Source organism: Geospiza fortis, unplaced genomic scaffold, assembly GCF_000277835.1.
Source record: "Geospiza fortis unplaced genomic scaffold, GeoFor_1.0 scaffold171, whole genome shotgun sequence".
Classification (NCBI taxonomy): Eukaryota; Metazoa; Chordata; class Aves; order Passeriformes; family Thraupidae; genus Geospiza; species Geospiza fortis.
Window position 1 is genome coordinate 8,588,314 of NW_005054313.1, and position 23,103 is coordinate 8,611,416.

At 40.2% G+C, this 23,103-nt stretch overlaps 1 protein-coding gene across 1 annotated transcript; it reads right to left on the reverse strand.

Moving 5' to 3' along the window:
* Positions 1–1,325: 1,325 nt before the first annotated feature.
* TBC1D2B (TBC1 domain family member 2B) lies at positions 1,326–23,103 on the reverse strand. Its single transcript, XM_031055912.1, has 13 exons — positions 23,079–23,103; positions 22,040–22,222; positions 17,138–17,303; positions 13,782–13,939; positions 12,569–12,795; positions 10,827–11,219; positions 9,438–9,548; positions 8,312–8,505; positions 6,877–7,371; positions 5,694–5,811; positions 4,815–5,000; positions 4,355–4,476; positions 1,326–1,879 (listed from the first exon to the last, which is right to left on the reverse strand). The coding sequence occupies exons 1-13, from the start codon at positions 23,101–23,103 to the stop codon at positions 1,684–1,686; spliced, it is 2,574 nt and encodes an 857-aa protein (XP_030911772.1). The 3' UTR covers positions 1,326–1,683.

Genomic DNA, 23,103 nt, shown 5'->3' on the forward strand with positions numbered 1-23,103 from the left:
AGTTACAACTTCACCTCTGATTAAATAGTTCCCTTCCATATAAACTAACTTATAATATGCTTACTTGGAGAAGGCTACAACTACATTATCCAAAATAATTTTTTTTAAAAGTGCTGTGAAACAGAAGCAGGATTTCTCTCTGCCCCCACTTAAGTTGCCTAAAACAGTTACATGATTATACCAAATAAAGTACTACTACTTCTAGAAAACACATAAAATACAAGCTTGATGCACTTCACTCTTCCCAATGATTAGTTTGCTTTTTTCCTAATTAACCACTTCCCCAGAGCTTGGTGATTTGCTGCTTAGTATTTGAACCCTAGTTTTATCATAACACACTGCAGTCAATACAACATTCTGAAAATCCAACAGTTCAAGAAAAAACATTGCAAAGGTCCAGAGAATATCCAGCAAGAAAGAAACCCTCCTTCTCCCAAGAACCACTTATGAATACTGCTATAGTCACCAAAGGAGAGAAAATGGTCCCAAGTAACATTTCCACAGCAGAAACACTATAGCTCAACAGCCCAGATGTCGCTCCTTACAGCTCTCTTGCAGGAAGTGCATCCAACACACAGTAAAGCTGAGTACATTAGGAGAATATTGCATTTTTGTGTTGAAAAAGAATCTTCAGTTCCTGTGTGCATGTTGTGACCTTCAGGTTTCTTTTGACTGATTGATAAATATTTTATGAACCCAGTCACTACCACTATTGTACAATAGCTCTACAATCATGCAGAAAGAACGCTGTGTTTCTTCTTAAAGAGCAAGACTTCACCTTATGTCTTAAAGAGGAAGAAGCATTAAAAGAAAAGGGGAAAAAACCCAACAAAAAAACCCTCACAGAAACAAAAAGCCATAACAAAACAACCCTCCAACAGATATGCAAAAAATTAGCTCCTAAAGCATGGTACTCCTGTGACAAGCTCCATTCTTCCATAATATCTGTAGTTTGGTTGTGGCCTTTTTAAACCATTGAAATCAAAACAATGAATACAAATAAAATTGATTAAAGAGAGTTTGATCTATAAACCCCTTTCCATTAATGAGAATCTTTATCAACACAGCTGCTCTGAAAAGTAGAAATTATGTTTGCTTCGACAGGCAGTGACAGAAATAGGTACTTATTTTACCTTTACTTTAGAGTACATATATTCAAGGGTTCTGTTTGGTGATCCATTGCATGACACTTCAGGAAAAGACAAAGGAATCTTCATCCCATGGTTTTCTGGTTAGCTACCTCAAGAAAGGCTGGATGGAGCCAACCTGAATCCAAGAAATATGGATGTCCTCTCACATTGAGCCTGCACTATGAAAAACATGATTACATCAAAAAAACCCTAAACTCAGAAGACAATGAATGTAACAGAGCATGGACTTTTCTCATTGTTTCACATCCAGGCATTAATGGTGCACTGCAGGAAAACAACTGTCAATTCAGCTGATTGACTAAACTGAGACAGATATTAAGTGCTCTACAAATGATTCCAGGAACATAAATGTAAACAGAAGTGTTTGGCCTCCATACAAAGTGGTATTTCTGAAAGTGCTGGGATTTGGAAATCTGTCCCGCATATTTCCAAAAGCAACACGTTTACATTCTGCTTCACAGGATTAATTAAGTGTTTTGGAGGTTAACTCACTTTGGTCATGATCCCAAAGAACAGTTTTTATTAAGCAGTTTCAGCTATCCTCCTCATCATCACTAATAAGGTCTCTTTTTTCTACGCAGGTCTCTCGCTCTCGCAGGAAGTCCTCTCGAATGGCTTCCAGCTCTGTCAGCTCCAGGCGCACTTTCTCCAGGTGATAGGCCCTGCGGTTCCTGATCTGGCGTAAGGGAAAAGGGTTCAGGTCTCCAAAAGCAATAGCAGTCAGTTTCCTGCAAGATTACACAATAGCAGAAGACAATCATTCATATTTGGTGGGCTTTTAAACTTCATCCATATCAACTTTTATCATATGTGACATATCTCCAGTCTCTTTCACATCTGATAGGTCTCAGATGTTATCAATACTTCAAGAAATTTTTATAAAGCATTCAGCCTTAAGGTTATTTCAAGTGATAAAGTGTAATCAAACACTCAAGAGTTCTCCAAGCCACATGTAAACTCTGCTACAAAGATCACAGCCTTGAAATGCTGAGCAGAAGACATAAGCTTGGCTCATCAGAGCTTCCCTGGCTACGCTTGGATACTCGGTACATCCAGCTACCCGTACAGATCGGATCATTTCCTCCATAGAACCCACAGCAGCTCCTTCAATCCCAAACCACTCAGCTCTCCAGTTAACCAAGATAACCTGACAATCAAGAGACCAGATAAAGCCAGGGACAACACACATGTGGACAAAGATAATACAGAACATGGACAAGCCAAAGTTTCCAACACAGTGAGAACGCTCTGGGGGTTCTGCTGGCTGGAGCACAGAGATCTCTGGACCTGTGTCAAGTCAAACTTCTCTGGGCACAATGTGAAGCACCACAGAGGATCCAGCCCCCTTCCAGAGTCACACTGCATCATACCATCCTGCAGTCCCAGCAAACCCAGCAACTGGTCAGTCTAATCAGTGCAAAGAGACTGCATCCAACTACATCATTACTGCTGATCTACACCCAAAAACATCTTTGTTTACTAAGGAAAAAAGGGGAACTGGAGTATTTGATTTATTCTATTTGAATTATCAGAAATAAATATTAAGAAAACTTCTTTGGACAGTTTGTTTAATGGCAGGTTTGTATTTTTGAGTGACCAAGGAATGATTTCCTGCTATTTCTACACAGAAGATATTCCAGCAGCTTCTCTACCTGTGCACAACATGCCATGGCTCTGTAGAAAAACCAGCTATGACATTCTGTAACTAGAATATAATTATGCACGTGTCTGTAGAGACCTTTCTCTTACTACAGTTTGAACTTAGAAACTCTGTGCAGAATGATTTTAACCATTCAGAACATCCATGAATTCTATTCAAATAAATATTTCTGAATTTTTCCTCTACAACAGGATCATTTTTTGTCCATTTCAAGAAAGGCCTCATTCTACGTGCTTCTGTACTGCTCAAATGTTGATGATGTAAAACCTGTACAAACATGGCAGAATAAGAAAACAGGCAGTTTGAATTCTGTCTTGTCAGTCCTAGCAGGCAAATCCATATTCCCAAGGTGGCACTGCTTCCACTCTTAAAACCCCAAAAGGCAGAGACTTACAGTTCAGCACAAAGCATATTTGTATTGCAAATATCTTTGATGTACTGAATTCTGTTCTTCTGTCCTCACTTGAACTCCCCATCTCTCAATGATCCCTAATTAGTTCATTTTGTTAACACCAAACTCAGCAATTTTAGAAATCTTTAAAATAGGTTATTTCAGCACCAGAAAGTTTAGACGGAGAATCAAGACATCATTTCCACAAGTGGAAAAGGAATGGAAAGCCAAAACTTCAACTCTGATTAAATAACAAAATTTTGTTTGGATTAGGTAAGAACAAAAAAAAATCATTTTTTTCTCTCTGCATCAATCCCAGCAATTCTTTTCAAGCACAAACTTATTCAGCTTTAACTTCTCTCCAGTCAAAACTGAAACACAAGAAGTAAAAATAATAGCACTCTTGCAGGAGGAGTCAAAGTGTAAGCCTGAATTTATGTGGAATTCATCACATTAAAAAAAATCTCAGATTTCAATACGCAGTTTTCCTCTAAATTGAAAATTAGTGAGCTTCAAAAGATGTGCAAAACATTATCAGACATTAAACCAATCCCAATATGACTTCTTTTTAAAATTAACTTGCTGCTCTACAGTCTTGAAACCAGGAATCTAAAAACACTAGACCCTAATTTACAAACTGTAAGTCCTATGCAAGGACTGAAAACAAGAAAAGTATCTAATTTGGCTTTATTCTCTGCTTCCAAGTATATCTTAAAACCAGCTGGAACTATGTGGCAAGAGCCTGTCCATTAACCATATATAGAAGATTTAAGCTGTGGGGGACAGGGCTCACGTCTTTAATGCTTGAGCCAGGATGTATTTTTATTTATCATAAAACATTTTAGTAACAAGTTACATCTGGAATGTAGAGGGAAACTTCACCTGTGGTTGAAATTCTGACCTGTTGCTACCATGATATACCTAAACAAGGTAATTTCCTTCACAAGCAAAAATTGCTATTTAAGCCTACATCACTTCTGATTTGTCTCTGCTAGATAAAGTGCTCATGACAAATCCTAGCAGTTGGTTGCATCTCTAGTTGCTTTATATATGAATCAGGATCTAGATGAAAACAGCACCAAAGCCACAAGACAGACATCTCCCATGGACCACTGCAAGTCCCTCAGTGCCACCCCAGTGTGAGTTACCCACCTGGCATCAAGGATGGTGCGTGTGAAATAGCGAAGGTACTTGAAAATAGACATTGAATCTTGCAGCTTTAAGATTTCCTCTTCTTTGTACTTAAACAGTGCCAGGGCAAATCGGAATATTACCTGATAAGAATACATATAATATTTGGTACTTTGTAAGTACAGAATACACTGAGTCTCATGACCATCTTTATAAACCCCCAACAAGAGTTCCTCATGCACAGGCTGCACTTAAGACCTTCAGTCACATCTCTATCTCTCTTCCCTGCCCCAGCCCCTATTTCCAAAAGCTGGAAAATGTTTTGAATGGTTATGCATAGTTCCTCCCTTGTTTTTTTCCTAGATGTCATTTTAACTAACAGGAGTTTTGCAAAGCAACCTTCTTTTAGCCCCACACTCAGTAACACCACAGTACTTTGTTATCAGGTAACAAATGAACAAACTCAGCCCAGTAAGTTCACCTTTGGTCCCTCATAGAGGAAGGAGTCCCAGATTTTGAAAAGGATGTCACTAACCACGCTGTCCACAAAAACCACAAGAAACCAGTTGAAAGTGATGAGAGTATAATCAACTTTATATTGTTCAAAATGAGCATGTAGTCGTGGAAGCTTCTCACTCAATAAATCCTTAAACACTCGCTGATCAACCTAAAGAGATGACAAAAAGAATGTTATTGTTCCAATTTTACAGCACATCATTCAGAACAATGCTGTTACCAATCTGTAAGTGCAAGTTTTTCCAGAGGTAACCAGGAAAGCCAGGATTGTCTACGTCACACTTCCAAGCTAGATCCACCCAAAGCACAGACAGTTACCCCACTGCAGATTGCCCTTGTCTGCTTCTCAACCCAGCCCCACTCTCACAACGCTCCTCCAACACAGGTGGGGTGTTTCTGGTACTGGTCACCAGTGCTGCACTGGTGCAGGAGCACAGGAGCAGACAGAATGCTGGGCAAACACTTGGCTGGAGAAGGCAGCCTGGACCAGAGCATCACCTGGAAGCAGGCATGCTACAGTGGCTAAATACCCCCAAGCATTACCCCGCCCTCCCCCAGAGCCCTGCACCCCCATTCCCCCAAATGTGAGGAAAGGAACGATAAGACAGCTCAGGGTTGTGAAGCTATCAATGAGAAGGGGGGTTAAGGACTCCAAGGAGGACACTGAACAACTATGTCCCTGTTAGAGTCCTTGTCCAAACAAGGGTCCTTGTGTTTGGAACCCACCCCGGTCAACTCCACTCCCATCCCCTTCCAAAGAGGCCTATCACAGAGTTGCAGAGGAAAGCTGTTGACTGGCTGCAGTTTACAGCAGGACCAGACTTTATCCCAGCAGAGCACATACCTGGGATCCCAGCAGTGTCTTAGTATAATAATCACGAGGCATGAAGACTTCCACTATTGTTACTAGACACCAAAAAGCATCTTCCTGTTCCAAGTACAGAAGTGCAATTGCTACCAACCTGAAAACAGGATTTATTTGGAAGAGAAGGTTATTAAAGATACAAACTATAGTAAGAACCATTACAGTATTTTTTTTCTGTTCAGCAGAGATAAATGTATTAACAGCAGAGCACTGAACAGCAAAACTTGATGAAGTTTAAGATGGGGCAAAGCCATGCCTTCTCAACCACACCATGTCTTTGTATTCAGCTAAATAAGAAAAGAGAAAAAGGCAAAAACTTGATCTAAGAATTTCTTGAAGTGTTGGTGTTGCCAATTTTAAGAGCCCTCTAAACAGAGTCTAGTTTAGAAAGGAGATATTTATCCTAAGGGTGTTAGGTGGAGGTTTCCACATTACTACTACTGCTACCACCACTGCTTCACCACCTTTACAACATGACTCACTGCTTCTATTCTACTACTTCTTCAGTGCTCTTTCCAAAGACAAAGCTGCTCTAAGTTCAAAAGCCTATGCTAGTACATAAAATGGTGCACAAGTGGACATCTATAGTATTACACCATGGGGATGAGACAGGGTGTAGCACCTTCGTTTACTACAGATATCCAAGTAGCAAAGCTATTCTGGCAAAGGCAACTGCAATGAATCCGAATTTTTCTTAGCATTGTAACACAAGAATCCTCTTTAAATTCTGCAATTCTGATTGAAGACATCAGTGGAAAATGCTGAAATGTGTTGTCTTAACAATATGAAAAAAGCTTTCAAGCATTTTTTTCTGCTTGCTTTAAAAGAAGAAAAAACCTAACAGATTGTCACACAAAAAAGCAACACAATCCCCTACAACTGACATGAAGTCAATGTAAAACTACATTTGAGTAGCTAATTTCTTAAGAGCTAATTCCAGTTCCAGTTTTGATGCCAAGTTGATTTTACAAAATTTATTATCCAGGTCAACTGCTTTTTTCATTGGTTTAAAAAATGTGATAGTTATTTGTTTACTTTAAATTATGGGCATATAATCCATAAGGCAAACTGTTGTTCAAAACCATGTTGCTATACATGGGATTTGAAAGGCTCATTAAGTGTTTCACTGCATAGTTATTAACCAAGATAAGCAAAATCTTACCTGTTGAGCCCTTGGCAGTATCCTATATCAGGATTTCTCCAGGAAAATGCCAGCAGCACATTTCGCAGCTTCTGGATCCCTTCAGACGTGGGGGAGGAGTAATGTTTGTTGTTGGGCAAAGTCCTCAAGAGATCCAACTCAATCTGTTTAGATGCGGGATTTGGTTTTTCCAGAGCTTTTTGAAGCAAGATTTGGAAGTAGCCAGGTATTGCACTGTCCTTGAACTTTTTAACATGGAGATTGACACACCATTTCCACATCTTGGACCGGTGCTCATGTGGAATTCCAGAGCGAATAAGGTTCTTCAGTTCCACACAGCGCATCATCTCTCTATTCATTGTGCTTGCAAGATAGTTTTCCCATTTCACTCCTGTGGAGATCTCTCGATTTTCACTGAGTGAAAGTGATCTCAAGTCCAAAGCTCGTGATTTTGCTACTAGTTTCTCCTCATCATCATCCTCTGGGATAGTCTGAAAACCATATATATCATATTCACTGTAATGGAGAGGAAGAAAAAAGGTTTTAAAAATATGTTCAGCAGCCCAGAAGCTCTCAAGTTCCCACCATAAAGTTACTTCAAAGCCACTCTCCATAGCTCTCAAGTTCTTCTTATTAAACATTTTTCTGAAGTATATTCTTTATTTAACAATTACTTATACCATTCCATGTACAAAAGACTTGGTGCCCATGTTCCTGTATACATTACCTAATTACACAAATTAAGCAATTTATTTAACAACATGGTTGAGTTGGAATGTACCCATCTCCTCAGCAGCTCACCCTCAGCAGCTGTAGGGCACTACCTTTGTCTAAGTTTGATATTGCATCTCAATTAATGAATAAATGTGCCAGTGAAACTTCCCAGTGGGACCATTTCTGACTCCCTGGCAGAGACTGTCACTGCCAAAGCCCCCCCACAGTCCCCGCTCAGCTCCTGCACACCCCACACTCACAGCCAGGCCAGCTTTCCTCACAGCTTCCCCCCCTCAGCAGAGTCTCAGGCTCCACAGAACACTTTATTCAAGGCACACAGACATAGCCTGGGCTGTACCACGGTGCCACAAAGTGCCCTCAACAAAGGAATCCCAGGGCTTTAACCCCTCCCAGTCCAAGTCTTCACAGCCCTCCTCCTCCTCCTGAGTCCTCACTGCATCTCCCAGTGTCCCTCGCCTGGCTGGTGCCACCAGGCCTTGTGGCCCCATCTTCCAGATTAGACCACCCAGGCCTCAATCTGCATCTCGACCTGCACCAGATCTTCCCCAAGACAATGTTTTTATACAGCTAAAAGGATTTCAAGACCATTCCATCATTAATGAAGGGAAATACAATAAATAACCCAAACCTGCAAATACGTTCTCACTGTCTGTTTTCCAGTGTTATAATAGAGCCCACTGGCCAAGACACACATGCATTTAATTTAACAGGACCAAACTACCTGACCAGATGGGGTTTGAAAAATGCTTGTTCTGGCTGTTCATTAGGTTCTGCTTTCAAGGCATCTTCCAGTAACTGTGTGATAACTTCACGAGCAGGACTTTGATCCTCAGAACAAACAGGAGTTTTCATTTCTTGAAGCAAGATCAAGTATTTACTTTCAATCTGGCAGAGTTTGGCTTCTAAGCTGGTATACTGCAGAAAACAATACATGATACAAATCTTCAGACACTTTGTACTACACTTCTTTTAAAACCTGGCTCAATGATAGTCTCTTGGTTTATGTTGTTAGAAACATCTAAGTCAAGAACAGCCACCTTAACTTTCCCATTTTTGTAACATAAGGCAGCATAGTAGACCAGATATTTTCCACCACACGTATTTTTGCATATGGAAATTCTGAGCAAACCTTAATTATCACTGCATTGTATGAAATACTTTAAAAGAACAAATTGGTTGCATTTTAACAGGTTTAGTCTGTGCATGTTTGAACAAGGACAACTCAAGTGGCATATGAGTTAGGTAATAGCATGTAAGAATTGTAAGCACACACCTCTGTGCCAAAAATACAGCATTTAAGCCTGGCCAACAAGTGCATGGCTTCCAAACAACTAAAAGCAAAGCCTACTGAACCAGCTACAGGTATCTAACCTTAGTTACAGATGAGTGATTTTCCCTAACCCCAAGCACTGGAAATCTTTATTATTTACATGCAACATCTCTACACTCAAATTCATCCAGATAGAAATTACATTCACCATACCATAGTCATCCTTTGTGCTCAGGAGAAAGCTTGATAGTGACCTATCAAATCCTTACACATCCTGTCACTGACCTTTAAAATAAAATCATTACAGCCTTAATTCTGAGGAAACAATGTTTTCAGACATGCACATGCCTTTGTTCATAAGTTATCAAAATGCTCCACTTGGTCACACAATTTTAAAAACAAGTACTTCTTTCAAGAACCCATTCAGAAAGATTTGTCTGTAAGGACTGAGAGGGCTTTTGGCTTTTTTTTTTAAGCTATCATATTTAATACATTTAAATGGCTCCATTTCCTCGGTAGATTGATGGCTAAAGTATGGAAAACTGCTTTAGACATTGCCAAGTGAGAACATGCTGACCTTTGCCTGCCATTCTCTCTCTCTTGCTTCTGCATTTCTTCGTAGAGTAGACAGTTCTAAAATCTCCTTATTTAAAAATTTATTCTGGGTCTTATAACCCTGAAGATTATCCTGTTGATAAAAAAAAAGCAAAGTGGATTATGCCTGTCAGATAAAGATCACCTTAGAGCATAGAAACAGCAGCTACTAATAGGATTTTAATTAAAAATATCAGGCACAAATCAAATATTACTTTGGACTTCATGTAAATGAAACGCACATGCCAAATATGAGCACAGGGTGGTGCTGTGCCTCACCTGCATCCCTCGCAGTGCTCCACTGCCTGCAGAAGGCAGCTGGCTGCTGTCAGGGGACAGGCAGGGAGGACAGGCACCTGCAGGCTGAGCCCATCCCACAGGGCCACAGCAACACAGAAATAGGGGGATGAATGCCCCTTGGGTTTTCACCACCCTCACCAGCCCTCATTAACAGTACAAGTTTCATGTCTGCCTCCTAGAAAGATAAATACTTAACAATGACCTTCCCTGCCTAATCCACTCAGATCCTGGCTACAAACACTGCCTCTGAAAGCTGAGCCTGTGGGATGAGGCTGGTACCTCCCAGCAGCCACAGACTCTCACACTCCCCAGCATCCACAAGTGAGCTCTGACTGCTTTCTGCCAAGACCACTGACTTCTAGTTTCAATTTCATTTACTAAAACTTACCAGGCTCACATATAAGAAAGAAAATTATATATGTTTAAGCATATTGTAAGCAACTTATTTATATTCCAAATGCTTTGGAACGTTAATCAATTTGAAATACAAATTTACTCAAAGGCAAGAAAGCCTTTTTAGAGCAAAGTGGATAACTTCAGTAACTCCATTAAGAACTTGTGACACATTCAGAGAGGTATGCTACAGAATAAAAATAAAGCATTAGTAGGAGCTGTAGCAGCTTTAGTAAAACAGGTTCTTATACTCCTCCCTCTTTTTTTGTCTCCTCAGAGCTTCCCTTTGCTTTTCCACATGCTCTTTGTTGCCTCACTTTTGATATTTAAAACAAAAAAAAACCAAAGCAAGCTTTCTGTTTGTATTCTCCATGCTTGTATTTTCCTCTTATCCTTAATCCTTCCTGCTCCTTTCATTATTTCTTACACCTCTTCTGCTCTACACCAATGATTAATTTACTGAAAGTATAGCCCTGCACTAGAGATGGCCCAAAGGAAGGAAGTTCTGGTTAGATTGTCACACAACAGCTCCAAGTGGAGGTTCCAATCTGAGAAAACCTCCATTGATGAGTGTCCTAGGGAACTGCTGCAGTGATCTTAAACAGTACAGCAGACTAAAAAGCACTTTTACAGACAGAAGAAATTTCCCTATGCATCAAGACAGAGACAGTGCTCTTACTTTTAGTTTGTCCAGTTCCTGGAGTTCCTTATTAGTACAGGTGGCCGTGGGGGAATTTATTGCTCCACTTTGAGAGGATGTGCTGTCCTCACATTCACTGAGTTGACGAGAGAGTTTCATGATGACTTCATCTTTAGCTTGAATAGTTTCCATCAACATTCCCAGCCGTTCATTGAGCTCTCCAACTTTACACTTCAAATTCTTGACTTCCTGCTGGAGACTATCTTTTTCCAGATTTAGCTTTTCAAGTTGATTATTGAGACCCAAAATCTGGTCATCTTTTTGGTGCAACAGCTCTAATGTATCTTTGGGAACCCCCTCACAAAGGCGGCTTGCAAAGTATTTGTCATATTGGGAAGATCGCACTGTTTGCTGCAGAAGTCGAACAAGTTCCTGAGAATTACAAAACAACAGCAAAAAAATCTGATGAAATTTTACATTTCTAAATTTTATAGCTTAGAAATCTAAGGTCAAGCAAAATAAAGTTTCTGCAATGGGTTAAGACCTCATGTTGGTGTTTTAAAGAGAAAAGGAAACACTTTACAAGATGATTTCTAGCAGGCTAACACCTTACAATGACTGGCCTACATAGATGGCTTCAGTGTCCTTCACTGAGCTAAGGATCCTGCCTGAAATGGCTGCAACAGGTTAAGGAAAAGGAGTAGACAGCTGAGGCCCAGCAGCTACTTGGAAGCTGAAAAAAACCTTGCTTGCAAGAAAGGCATCCTGTTGCAGGGTGAACAGGAAGAGGCTCAAGCCCAAAAAGTTAACAGGAAATCGTTACAGAATGGAAAAAGCAAAGGTAACTAAGAGCTCTCTTCTCTAACGGATGTGGAGAAAATAAAAGGAGGTAAAAAACAAACACTGCTTTGTCAAAAAGGAAGTCTGTGAAAGGCTGCTTAGAAAATCTTGCCACAGAAATGACCACCTAAGACACTGTTTTTCTTCTTATTAAAACAGAAGCAGCTGTGAATGAAGTGCTGCACTAGACCGGTGAGATTTCCCACAGCAGCAGGCTCAGAAGCTCAAATGTACTCCCAGGAAAGAAATTGCCTAAAATGAGTATAAATCTGAGGCTCAGACTCTTCTTTGGTTTCCCTTTGATCACCTCACACATAGGAAAATACAAATAGCAGAAGCAGCAGCTCCACATAAGATCTAAAATATTTTTCTTCTTAAAATGAGTAGAAGTTCTTTTAGATAAAAGCAAGGTATTGAATAAAATGGAGTTCTGAGGGCACACAAGCATGACCACCATGTGAGTGCAGTCTATATACACACATTATGGTTAGGCCTATCTTACAAAACCCCTCCTGAGGAGAGAAAGAAGCCAGGTCTATTTCCCACCCACTGCACTAGCACTGAAAGAATCAAAAGACAAAGAGAATCTGAAAGGAGAAGTTCCCAAGATATTTTATGTACATACAGAAAAAGAAGCTATGACTGTCAGCCAGGATCCTGGCAGACACCAAACTAGTTAACTTCAGAGAACAAGGAAGACAGATAAACCAATTCAATGAACAGTGTGCAAATGGAAGTTTTATTCAGGGCTCTTATCTCCAACAGATGTAAAAGATGGTCCTTCTTGTTTCAAGACTTTTTGTACACAAAAATTTGTTTAGAACCATCATTTTATAACAACCAACCAGGTCTTAACACAGTGAGATGGCCGGAAAGGTTAAACTCACAAGCACCTGCCAGACCCATTTGCTTTTGTGCACTTTGCCTGAAGGTTTAATTACCTTTTGGCTCAAAAGATCTTTCTTCAGCTTCTCCAACTCTTCCTGCTGGCTTTGATACTTCAGTTGCAGTTCAGAGACCAGTCTGTTCCCATTGCCAGAACACCACTCTGTTGGGGAGGAGTCGCTGCTGTTGCGGTTTTTGCTTGATCCAATCATATCTTTCAACGGGCGCCTTGCTTTGTGTGGAATGCGGCCAAAATCAAATGGAAAAGCTGAACTAGTCAGTCCTGCATAAAACAATTTCTTCTAGTTCAGTTCACTTAGTAAAAAGGCATTTCAAAGCATTCAGATTTCCTTAAAAAATATACTCATTAACATCAGACTTTAAGCAGCTTTCAAACCACTCAATACAATAGTGTTAAACATGCCTCATTTTCCAAGTTGCTTCCTTTGGTGGGAAAAAAAAAGCTCAAAAATATTCTCCCCTCCCAGATAAATTAAATAAATTTGGCTCATAAATAAAAAATAAATAAATGGCTCATAAATTAACACTTTTCATATAAGACATGAAGAGAATTTTACAATTCATTACAGAAAATAAAAGGTATCCATAACTATGACAAAGTAAACTCTGCTTCAAATAATCAGAGCAAAACCATATCTGATATCACAGCCTACTGCTCCTGTAAGAGGATTCAATGTAAGGTTTCACCTCCACATACAGGATATTTTCTAACAGATTAAATCACTTGGATGTCACCTAAGGCGCTCTTAAAGAGATGTAAAAATATCTTGACAAGGTTATTCCAGACACTGGTCAAATCTGAGAACCAGTTACAATACACAGATGAGCTGCTGCCTCATGTCCATCCCTACTTCTGCTCCATTTCAGAAGCAAGCCAAGGTAACAGGTGCATACACAGAGTCTAAAGGCAACTCTGCTTCAGTGGGTGACACTCCAGTGAGCAATTACAGACATCAGCATTTCCCTTTGCCTTGCTACTTTGCAAGTCATGTGACAAAACAAACCACTAGCATGCTCAGGAAACCCAAACCAGTGGATAACAAGGCTTTATTCTCTTGTATTTGAATGGCAGAGGACCCCAAACACATCCTAAGAAATCGATTTTTTAAAAAAATAGTTTACAGAGCTCTGGATGTGGTTTGTGAAGAAAAAGATAAGGTTCAACTTATCTCCCAGAGACAGACATAACAAGGTACTCTATGCTAGACAAGGTAAGGCATATGATCCCCTTCCTTCCTCCACTTCTACCTTTACTTCCTTCTGCCAGGTGTTTCCTTTTTTCTTCCAGAGCCATTGAGTCCTCCAAGTCTTTTGGGGTTGGATCCAGCAATTCCCACTCCTCAGTGGTATAAAATACACTCCTGCGATTTTCGTTACTTCCTTTTCTTAAGGAGGACATGGAATTTCTGTGAAAAGGCAGCAGGAAAATGTGACAAATATTTCTCCACTTTGCATTTTTTTTTATAAGGGGCTTTTTTAGTTCAAACAGTGCAAACTAAAAATAAGCTACAAACACAGACAAAATCAATACCAAATAAAAGCTCAAAGAAAATAAAACATACACTACCAAATAGCGCTTGCAATCAACAGCTAAATTCCAACAACAGAAGAATTATTTTACTTTAATGTCATGGTCTTTTGCATCCCCCTGTTTTAGCTTTGTTTTTGCAGGGGGCAAGTACAAAACAAAGTTAGGATTTACAAGCAGCATCTCTTTATTGATCAGCTGTAGTTTAGAATTTTAGGGTAGCTGCCAAGCATTAAACTGAACAGCATGCAGTCAAAACACATGTACGTCATAGCTCCATACTGGGGATTAAGGGAAAACTTGGGATCATCCAAGAGACCTGCTGCAGCTGAACTGCTGATGACAAGACTCCTTTGCAGTTTTTCTTTTCTATGGTGGAACATGGCCAACTACCTGCAAGAACATTTCAGGGGCAGCCTCTGAATTCCAGCCAGATAATTCTACAGGAGAACAATACATTTCCCAGCAGGATGAGATTACCTGACCCAGCTCCCCCACAACCATCATGCACTCAGGAAATGTCCACTCTTACGTTCATGAGTATTAACATAGCTCAGTATTGCAAAGCCTTTGTTCAACTACATAAGAACATTCCAAATCAATCCATATGAACCAGTTTAATATTTTTGGCATAGAACTGGAAATATATTTAGTATCTCAGCATTTTCCAGAGTCTGTGCAAGCTCACTAAGATGCTTTCACTCAATCATCCACATTCTCTCTTCTAAACTAAAGCAGAAAATAACCCATATTACACTTTCAAGATCATTTGATGATCCAAGCCAGTCTTTCAGCTTCATAAGAGATTCAGCATCTTATCAACATAAACTCTAAGCCAATCATTAAGTAGTGCACAACTTTTATAATCTGATTAATTGATAAATATTTACAATTTAAAAATAATCTTAATGTTTATTAATAAAACTATTTCAGCAATCAATTTACAAGCTTGGCAAAGACTCATTTACGCTACAGATTTCATTTTCTTCCAGAAAGAATCATAATTCTTGTTGGGGGCAAGAAGCCTAATTTCTTTGTTCAGAGGTTCCACACAAGTTATGTAGATCAAATTGGGCAATGACAGATTGGACACCCAATATCAGTGAGTGTCTCAGGAAGTGCTCCCTGGCATCTCTACACCTCTTCTCCAAATGGTGGCTGATCTCTTACCAGGCAACTCCAAACTCCACATTCTCTCTTCTGTTCTCTGTGCCTGTTCTGCACTCACTCAGCCTTAACATTTAAAAGCCTGAACACCACCTTCTAAAGCTTGAAAAAACCACAAAGAACAAGTCAAGTGACTCCTAGAAAACCTTCTTTAAAGAACTGCTGTTAGGCCCATGAAAAATCATAGCTGATACTGAGTTTTGTAAAGCTTTTGCACAGGTTTGTTCAGGGCATTCAAGCAGCAGTCCTCCAATGCTTTCTATCAGATTAAAATAAGATGAAAGATTAAATAGATAAATTTGAAAACAGCATTTATTTCCCTAACTACAACTGGACAACTTACGCAAGAGCCAATCATATGATCTAATGAGTCTCTATTTTCAAATGTTTGGGGTTTAAGTCTTGTTTTTATGGTTATATAACTGGAGGTTATGGTAATTCAGTATGCTTTCAAATCTATATTCTGCATAAATAAGTAGGTGAGAGCAAGAAAATGAAAAAAAAATCAAGCCTAAATGTCTGTATATATCAAAGTATTTGATAGTGTATTTTTAAAAGTAGAGAAGCACATTTCAACTTTAATTACTGTAAATATATACACTGCTTAACTCCAAGACATACTTTTCTTTTTCCCCCCCACCATTACATCACAACTGCTACCTAGGATGCAAATACAGCTATTATAGCAATACCTTCTCTGTCAGACAGCACCACACTAAATGTGTGTAATGTATTCAGGAGGAAGGACAAAGGCTTTTACTGAGACATCTACACACCTTAATACAAATTCATAAATATAAACCAAAAATGTGCTCACAGCAAGAGAGGAAATTCTCTGCAGTTTTAGACACACTTTGATCCATCCTCTAACACTGGGGCTGTAACTAATCACAATCCAGTAAGACACTGGATAGAGCACACATATTCCAAAGGCTGCCAGATCTTCCCCCATCCCAAATGGTACAGAACTGCTGGAGAAGGGAGGAAAACAACCAACCACAACACTAGGGAAAAAAACCAAAACAACCCAAAGCAAAACCAGCAGCATCTGGTAACCTCTCAGATCTCTGCACTAAACCAGAAAGCTTTAAAGGGGATCTGTTTAACTTTGCACTGCTGATGAAAATGAACATTTTCCTCCCAGCTCAAGAAGGACATGCTTTACATGCTGTAGCTTTTTTAACCAAAGCTACAGCTCTGCTTTGTGAGCTGCTCTGCATTAGCACTGTAATATGCTTTAAGCAAAAGTAGAAAATCCATCTATGTGGGCAAAGCAAACCACAAAATTCTTTAGAAAGAAACCCAACAGGAGAGCTGAAAACCAATGGGACTGCTTTCCTTAAAGCAATTAATACTAGAGAGTAAATTAATTGTGAGTGAGAGGTTTTGATGTTATAGAGAAGGGGTCTGCCACATTTCTGTTCAGGAATTTGAACTACATCCACTTCAAAACTGTGCCCACTTCAAATGTGTTTTCATTTATTTTAAGAAGAAAACAAAAACCAAGGATTTATATTGGTTTGATTTTCATCACCAAAAATAGTTCCTATGCACTGAGTGCTATGACCACTACAATGCTGGGAATTGACTGCTCTATGGAGAAACAGCAGTGGCTGAGAATACAACTCAGCCTCAACAACCACTGGGGTTCAGAGAGCAAAGCCATCACTGGAAGTGCTGTAGAAGACTTTTCAGCTATCAGTGATGCTCCACAATAATGCTCCCTTAAACCTTCAAACAGTAAATAGAGTAAAGAATCTGTTTACTTGAAGAGATACAACAAACAAACCCACCCCATGACCTCCCATCATTCTAAGAAGCTCCACTGACCACATACTGATGTAGGAAATAGTCTTGGTCAGAAACTACCAATCTCATGGGAACTCTTTGTCCCAGGTTCACAACTTACTTGATCTCAGTACTCCATTGTTTAAGTGAGAAATTGATGGCACTTCCTTGGACTGGGGCAGGCTGGGAAGCTGCTTGTTCCCCCACCAGGTCTGTAGGAGAAGTCTCCACAGCTAGAATATTTCTAGCTCTCTCTGCTGAAGCATTTTGACTTAGGATACTCAAATCTATATTAAAAGAAAAAAGAGAGAGAGAGAGAGAGAGAGAAAAAAAAAATAAACATGACCCTCAAAAAGTAAAATAATATTGGCTCTGTAAAGTCATAGACTGCTAAGCCTGCTAGTGACATTGCACATGGTTTACTTTAAATTGCTAAAAATTAAAAACTTTATAAAACATGCAGTTCAAATGAATCTTATAAATCAAACTTCTCCGTGAGATCTCACTGTAGCCACATACTTTTGATAACAGACAGGACCTGTGTGATGCTTACAAAGCATTATTTCATGAGTGATCGACAAAATAGGCAATCAGAACCAAGCCCAGAACAGTGTCACAAAAACACTGACCCAGCTTTCAGGGTGTGCTTCATCCTGTAAGTTATTCATCCTAAAAGTGACGCTGCTGCTGCAAGTCAGTGACCTTCACAGCCCTGAGGCAGTCCTGTGCAAGGCCAGGCTGGGCACTGCCAGAACCAGGAATGCTGGCACAGCTCTGCAGGACATCAGACACCTCCTGCCCCAGTGAGGATTCCTGAACGCAGCTCCTCCTCAACCCAGCCCAGTCCAATCTCCTGTGCACTGGAGCAAGTGGGGGCCCCATGGTCAGGCCATGCAGAGCTGCAGAACAGTCCTGCACACCCCACAGCAGCTCCAGGAGCTGGCCCAGCCCTGAGCCACAGCTCACAACGGCCAGAGGAGCCAGGCTGACCCAACCAGCACACCAGGGCTCCAACACATCACCCCGGCAAACACAGACTGCACAACCTGTAGTGCCTGTGCTACCTCTGTGCTTCCATTAGGCTGGAGAGCTGCTTTCTCCCTCCAGGAGGAAGAGGGAGTAAAAAATCCAGAATACAGAATATACTATAAATAGCAAAAAGCATTAGAGAGAAGCATAAAGTGGTTTACAGCCTTCTACAAACCCTCTGAAAAGGCAAGTTAAACAAACCCAAATGCAATTTTCAGAGTCTTGATATAATTCATAAAGTAATGAAGTGGATTAAAGATTTTTTGATAACACTTTGAGACTTTACTCAGCATTTATATTAGAAAGTAACACATTGGATGGGCTCTGACTTAAATAAAACCCTAGGAAATTATGATTCCCTCTTTTGTCACTGGTGAGTCTTTCAGCCTTTGCTCTGACAATTGCTTGGCACCAGCAGTGAGACCATCTTTAAGCAAACCATACCCTCCAATTACTCAGCAGGGGGTTACTTTTAGCAAGTATCAAAGATCAGAAGTAGAAAGAACATTCTGTGATAAAGAATATGAAATATTAAAGATCTCTGGCACTAGGAATGTCTCAAACCCTTGAAAATGGTATCTGACACAGAAATGTATCATGTCATGTTTCAAATAGAGGTACAAGTTACACTGCCTTGATTTTTATAAACAGATACTTCAGGGCCTTATCACCCAAAGGGAATTCCAAGTTCTTTTGCACTGTGGCTGTTTGAACTAAGCACAGTTCAGCTAAAATAGCTTAGATAAAACTAAACATGGGATTATATTTACTGTCTAATGAAGAGGAAAGATAGTAAGTAGGTTTTAACTACAAAAATCATAATTAAAAACAAAACCAAACCCAACCCCCTCCTTGCCCCCTCAGAAAACCCAAACATCCCAAAGGGGAAAAAAACCAACCCAACCCACAACACACAGACAAAAAATTCATGGATACTCAAAGCCAAGGTGGAATACTAACATTCTGCCTTTACACTTACAGCTTGTTTCATCTTCTACCTCTTTGATTCTGCTAAGTCCTTTTAGAGGATGGTGTCCAGGTAAAGGAATTGCTCAAGAGCTGAATTCCCAACAAATGCATTTTCCCTCCCAGACATGCCAATTGTCTGAATGTGGCACCCTGAGGTTGCTCACTGGACATCATCCCCTGCCCATACCAGCCAGGAGCTTTGTTAGAGGCATGGACTGCACAGCACACAAAGCACAGCAAATTATAGTGGCTGCTCATGCAACCTCCCAGTAAAAAAAAAATCTTTTTTTGGAACTTATTGCAAAACACAACAATCTTATAAATACATGGCATTGCATGTTTTATTAACGCAAATTAAGAACTGAAATCATTGCAACTATGTTAACGTTTAATTGATTTCAAGAAAAAATAATAATCCCACATGGTATAAAGAATAAATAATTTATTTGACTTCCATGGTAGTAAGGCACGTCCACGACAAGTCCTACAGTGTCATTATTGTTAATATTCAATGTCCCACATCCCACTTTGATAAATACTTTTACGTATTTTTCACTGTGTTGAATGTTCTTAAAAACCTTTCAAGGCTGATCCACAAAGCTGTATCTAGCTCCATGCATGCCCCAGTTAGTCCAGATTTCTGAATAGGGAGGGGAGAGGACAGGGGAGGACAGACAGGCAAGGCTGCAGTAAGCAGTTCTGGGTTTGGACTGAAGGCAGACTACTTCCCCATTTAAAACATTAGTGATAGCATCTGTACTTGAGCACCAGCAAAATAAACCAATTTCTATGCTGCAGTATAAAGCACAACACTGCATGCACATTCAATTCTTAAAAGGAAAAAAAAAAGCCACAAGACACATATCTTGGTCATCAACATGAAACCAGAGCCTTAGAAAATCCCATAACTCTAGAATAAACTCCTGGAGTACTTGATTAAAAAGAAGGAACAAGCATCAGTCATTCTGGCTATTTGCATTTTCCCCAAAAGGAATCCTTACTTAAATACTTCAGTTGATGATAAGAGTCATCACTGTGATTTGTCCCAGAAAATGAGATACTCTAGATGCAGCTCCAAATTCTACATCATGCAGTTTAACTGCAGGCTACCCCTGAAAGGGATGGGCCTACTCAGCCCATGCATGTTATGTTGACATTCCTTGTCCTGGATATAACAACAATAGTAATTTAAATTAAAAAAAAAAAATCACATTAAGAGGTTCAGCTGGCTTATCCAGAAAGCCCCCAATGACTGACAGAAAAATACCAGATCAGTGATGAAACAACTGGATGTGATGTTAACAGGTGTAAGGGAACAGCACCTGCACACGCTGCAGTCACAGAGGCTTGTTTCACACTGTACCCAAGCTCTGAGGGAAGTAGCACAAAAAAGAACAGATTCTGTGGCCAAGTTACATATTACAGTTGATGTGATCCAACACTGCTGCCAAGAGGGCAGGCCTGTCTGCTGCTTTACTCTGCCTTCCTGTATTTGGTCGCTGTGCCTTGTTCCCTCCTGTCCACCAGCTGTGCAATCACCTGATTGCACACTGAACATATTCCACTCATCAATCTTGCAGAAATGAAAAAAAGTGCTCCTTTCTGGCTAACATATGACCTCAACCTACTCAGCAGAGGGTCAGTTAAACACAACAAAAAAAGGGAGCCTGTGCAGCAGAGAACAAGAGGCTGAAGGCAGAAAGACAAAGGGCTGAAAGAGCCAAAGCCTGTTCCCTTTTGCAACACTTAGATTTTTGCCCACCAATGCATGTGCTCTGGAGCACATGGTTTGGCAAGCTGCTACCCAGACAGGCTACTGCCACAAAAAGGGGTCTCAAACCATCCCACTTGGCATGCCCAGCAATTCTCTTGGGCTAATCCTGCCATTCACCTGTCCCTACAGTAAACCACTTCTGGAAACTACACTGGCCAAAAAACTGATCTGGAAGAGGCTGATTGCTGCTGCAGGGCCAGCCCTGCACCAGCTCAAGGGCTGGGCTCTGCTCTCAGCAGGAGCTGCCTGCAGTGCCTGAAAGGCCCAGCTGAGCCCCCAGCAAAGACATGTGAGGCCAGCTGTGTTGAGCAAGCAGCCACAAGCAGCACATTCTCTCAAAGGAGAGAATGGGTTAGAGGACAACACTAAAACAGGACCTGAAACTCAAGAGGGGACAAGGTGTGACAACAATAGCTCAACACTGCTGGGTTTACAGCAGGAGCAAAGTGACATCAACCAAATGTGACATCTGTAGATGAAATATGCCTGACTGCAAGGCTGCTTAAATCCAGGAGAGCCTTACTAATGCCCGACTTGGCACAGAACTGGATTTTACTCGGTCTTATTTAAGCATAACAGAAATCAGCAAGGAATCCATTTCTGTAGGGACTGAGGAATAAAACAATTCACAAGTGCCTGTGCAATGTAGTAAAAATGCAGAGTAACTCTGTATAATGCACAGGCATTTTGCTAACTCAAACACTAGTGTAGAATTATGTTTTCCTTGCCTAAAGGTATTTCAGAGACTGAACTTCACTTACATAATATCAGTGCAGACTGTCTTTCAGTTTTGAAGGCACTGCATTTTTACCAGATAGATCCACTACACCATACCTTTTCAGGAACAAAGCATAGTCATTCAGAATGCAAAATATATCTGTTCCCATTAAAAACTGAAGTTTACATCTCAGGATATTTACCATACTAACTTTTTAAGATGTTGCAACCACTAAAAGACAACTTACCTAAGCTTAATGAAACCTAGTCATAAGACTACTCAATTTTATTTCATTCCTAAAAATCTGTTTTTCAAGAAATCAACAGATTTTGTAAAGGATACAAAATCACATATAAAATCACATTGACGTTAAATATTGTAGCATATGCAAAATTTACATAGAGTTACTTGACAAACAGATGTGGAAAAGCTTTCTTAAGGCTGTTCTCTACCCCAGTGCAACACCTGGTATTGGTGAACTGACACTGAGGAGAGCCATGCCTTCTGTTTTGTCACTCAAGTTCCCAACGTACCAGGGTTGTCTTTGGCAACGAGACCTTTGGAGAAGTCACTGGGTGTGGGGGAGGTGCGGCTGTCCAGGTTGTGGCAGTACTCCCACCTCTTCTGTTTCAGCTCCTGGAGCCAGTAGGTCGTGTCCTGCCGAGTCGCAGCCTGCGGGACACGGGAGCAGAGCGCTGGTGAGACCCCTGCATGCCCTTGTACATGAACACAGTCATTCCAAGTGCAAAAATAAACCTCACACAGATCATCAGCAGATCACCAAGGTACCATCACTCAAAACCAGTATGATTTTAAAGGAATAACCACAATGCACCAGGTGCACCTGGTGGTCACATGCACATTCATGATTTTCAGGCCAGAATTTTTCATTAGAAGTAGTCTCACACATTCCTTTTCTTCAGTTTTACACTCAAACTTTAGAAAACGCAGGAGCATCTTATATTTTACACACACAGCACTTTTTGAACATAAAACTACAAAGCTATATTATTGGAAAAAAATCCCATACACATTCAGGAAGATTCCCATTTTCTTTTCACTTGCTTTCTTACCAGCAGAAACCAACAAATGAATAATGCATTGCAATGCCTCTTACTTTAATGACTAAATCTACATACTGTATTTCCTGATGATACCATGAGCTAACTACCTTCTATAGAAAAATCATATTTAAAACAAAAAAAAAACCCAAAATCCAACATTAATGCCTAACCTACAAGACTACAGTCAAAAATGTGAATGGGCAGTAAGTGAGGAAAAATCCAAACATACCTTGAATCAGAGCTCCAAGTCATTTCAAAGCACGTGAAATGACAATATACAAATACCAAGAAGAGACAAGTGAAGGTATCTGACACTGCAGGAGCTCTCATGGAAAAGTAATTGCTATTTCAACATATCTCTCCAGCTGCCAGTCTAGGACAAGCACCTGACCTAGTAACATGGACTGTTTAGGAACAAAAAAATTAGCACTGATGAGAAGACACTCCCCTAACTCCTCTGGCCTGTTAGCACATGGAGTGCTTATCTTTTAGCTGGCCTTTCTCCTACCTCCTCCCAGAGTGCATGACGGCAT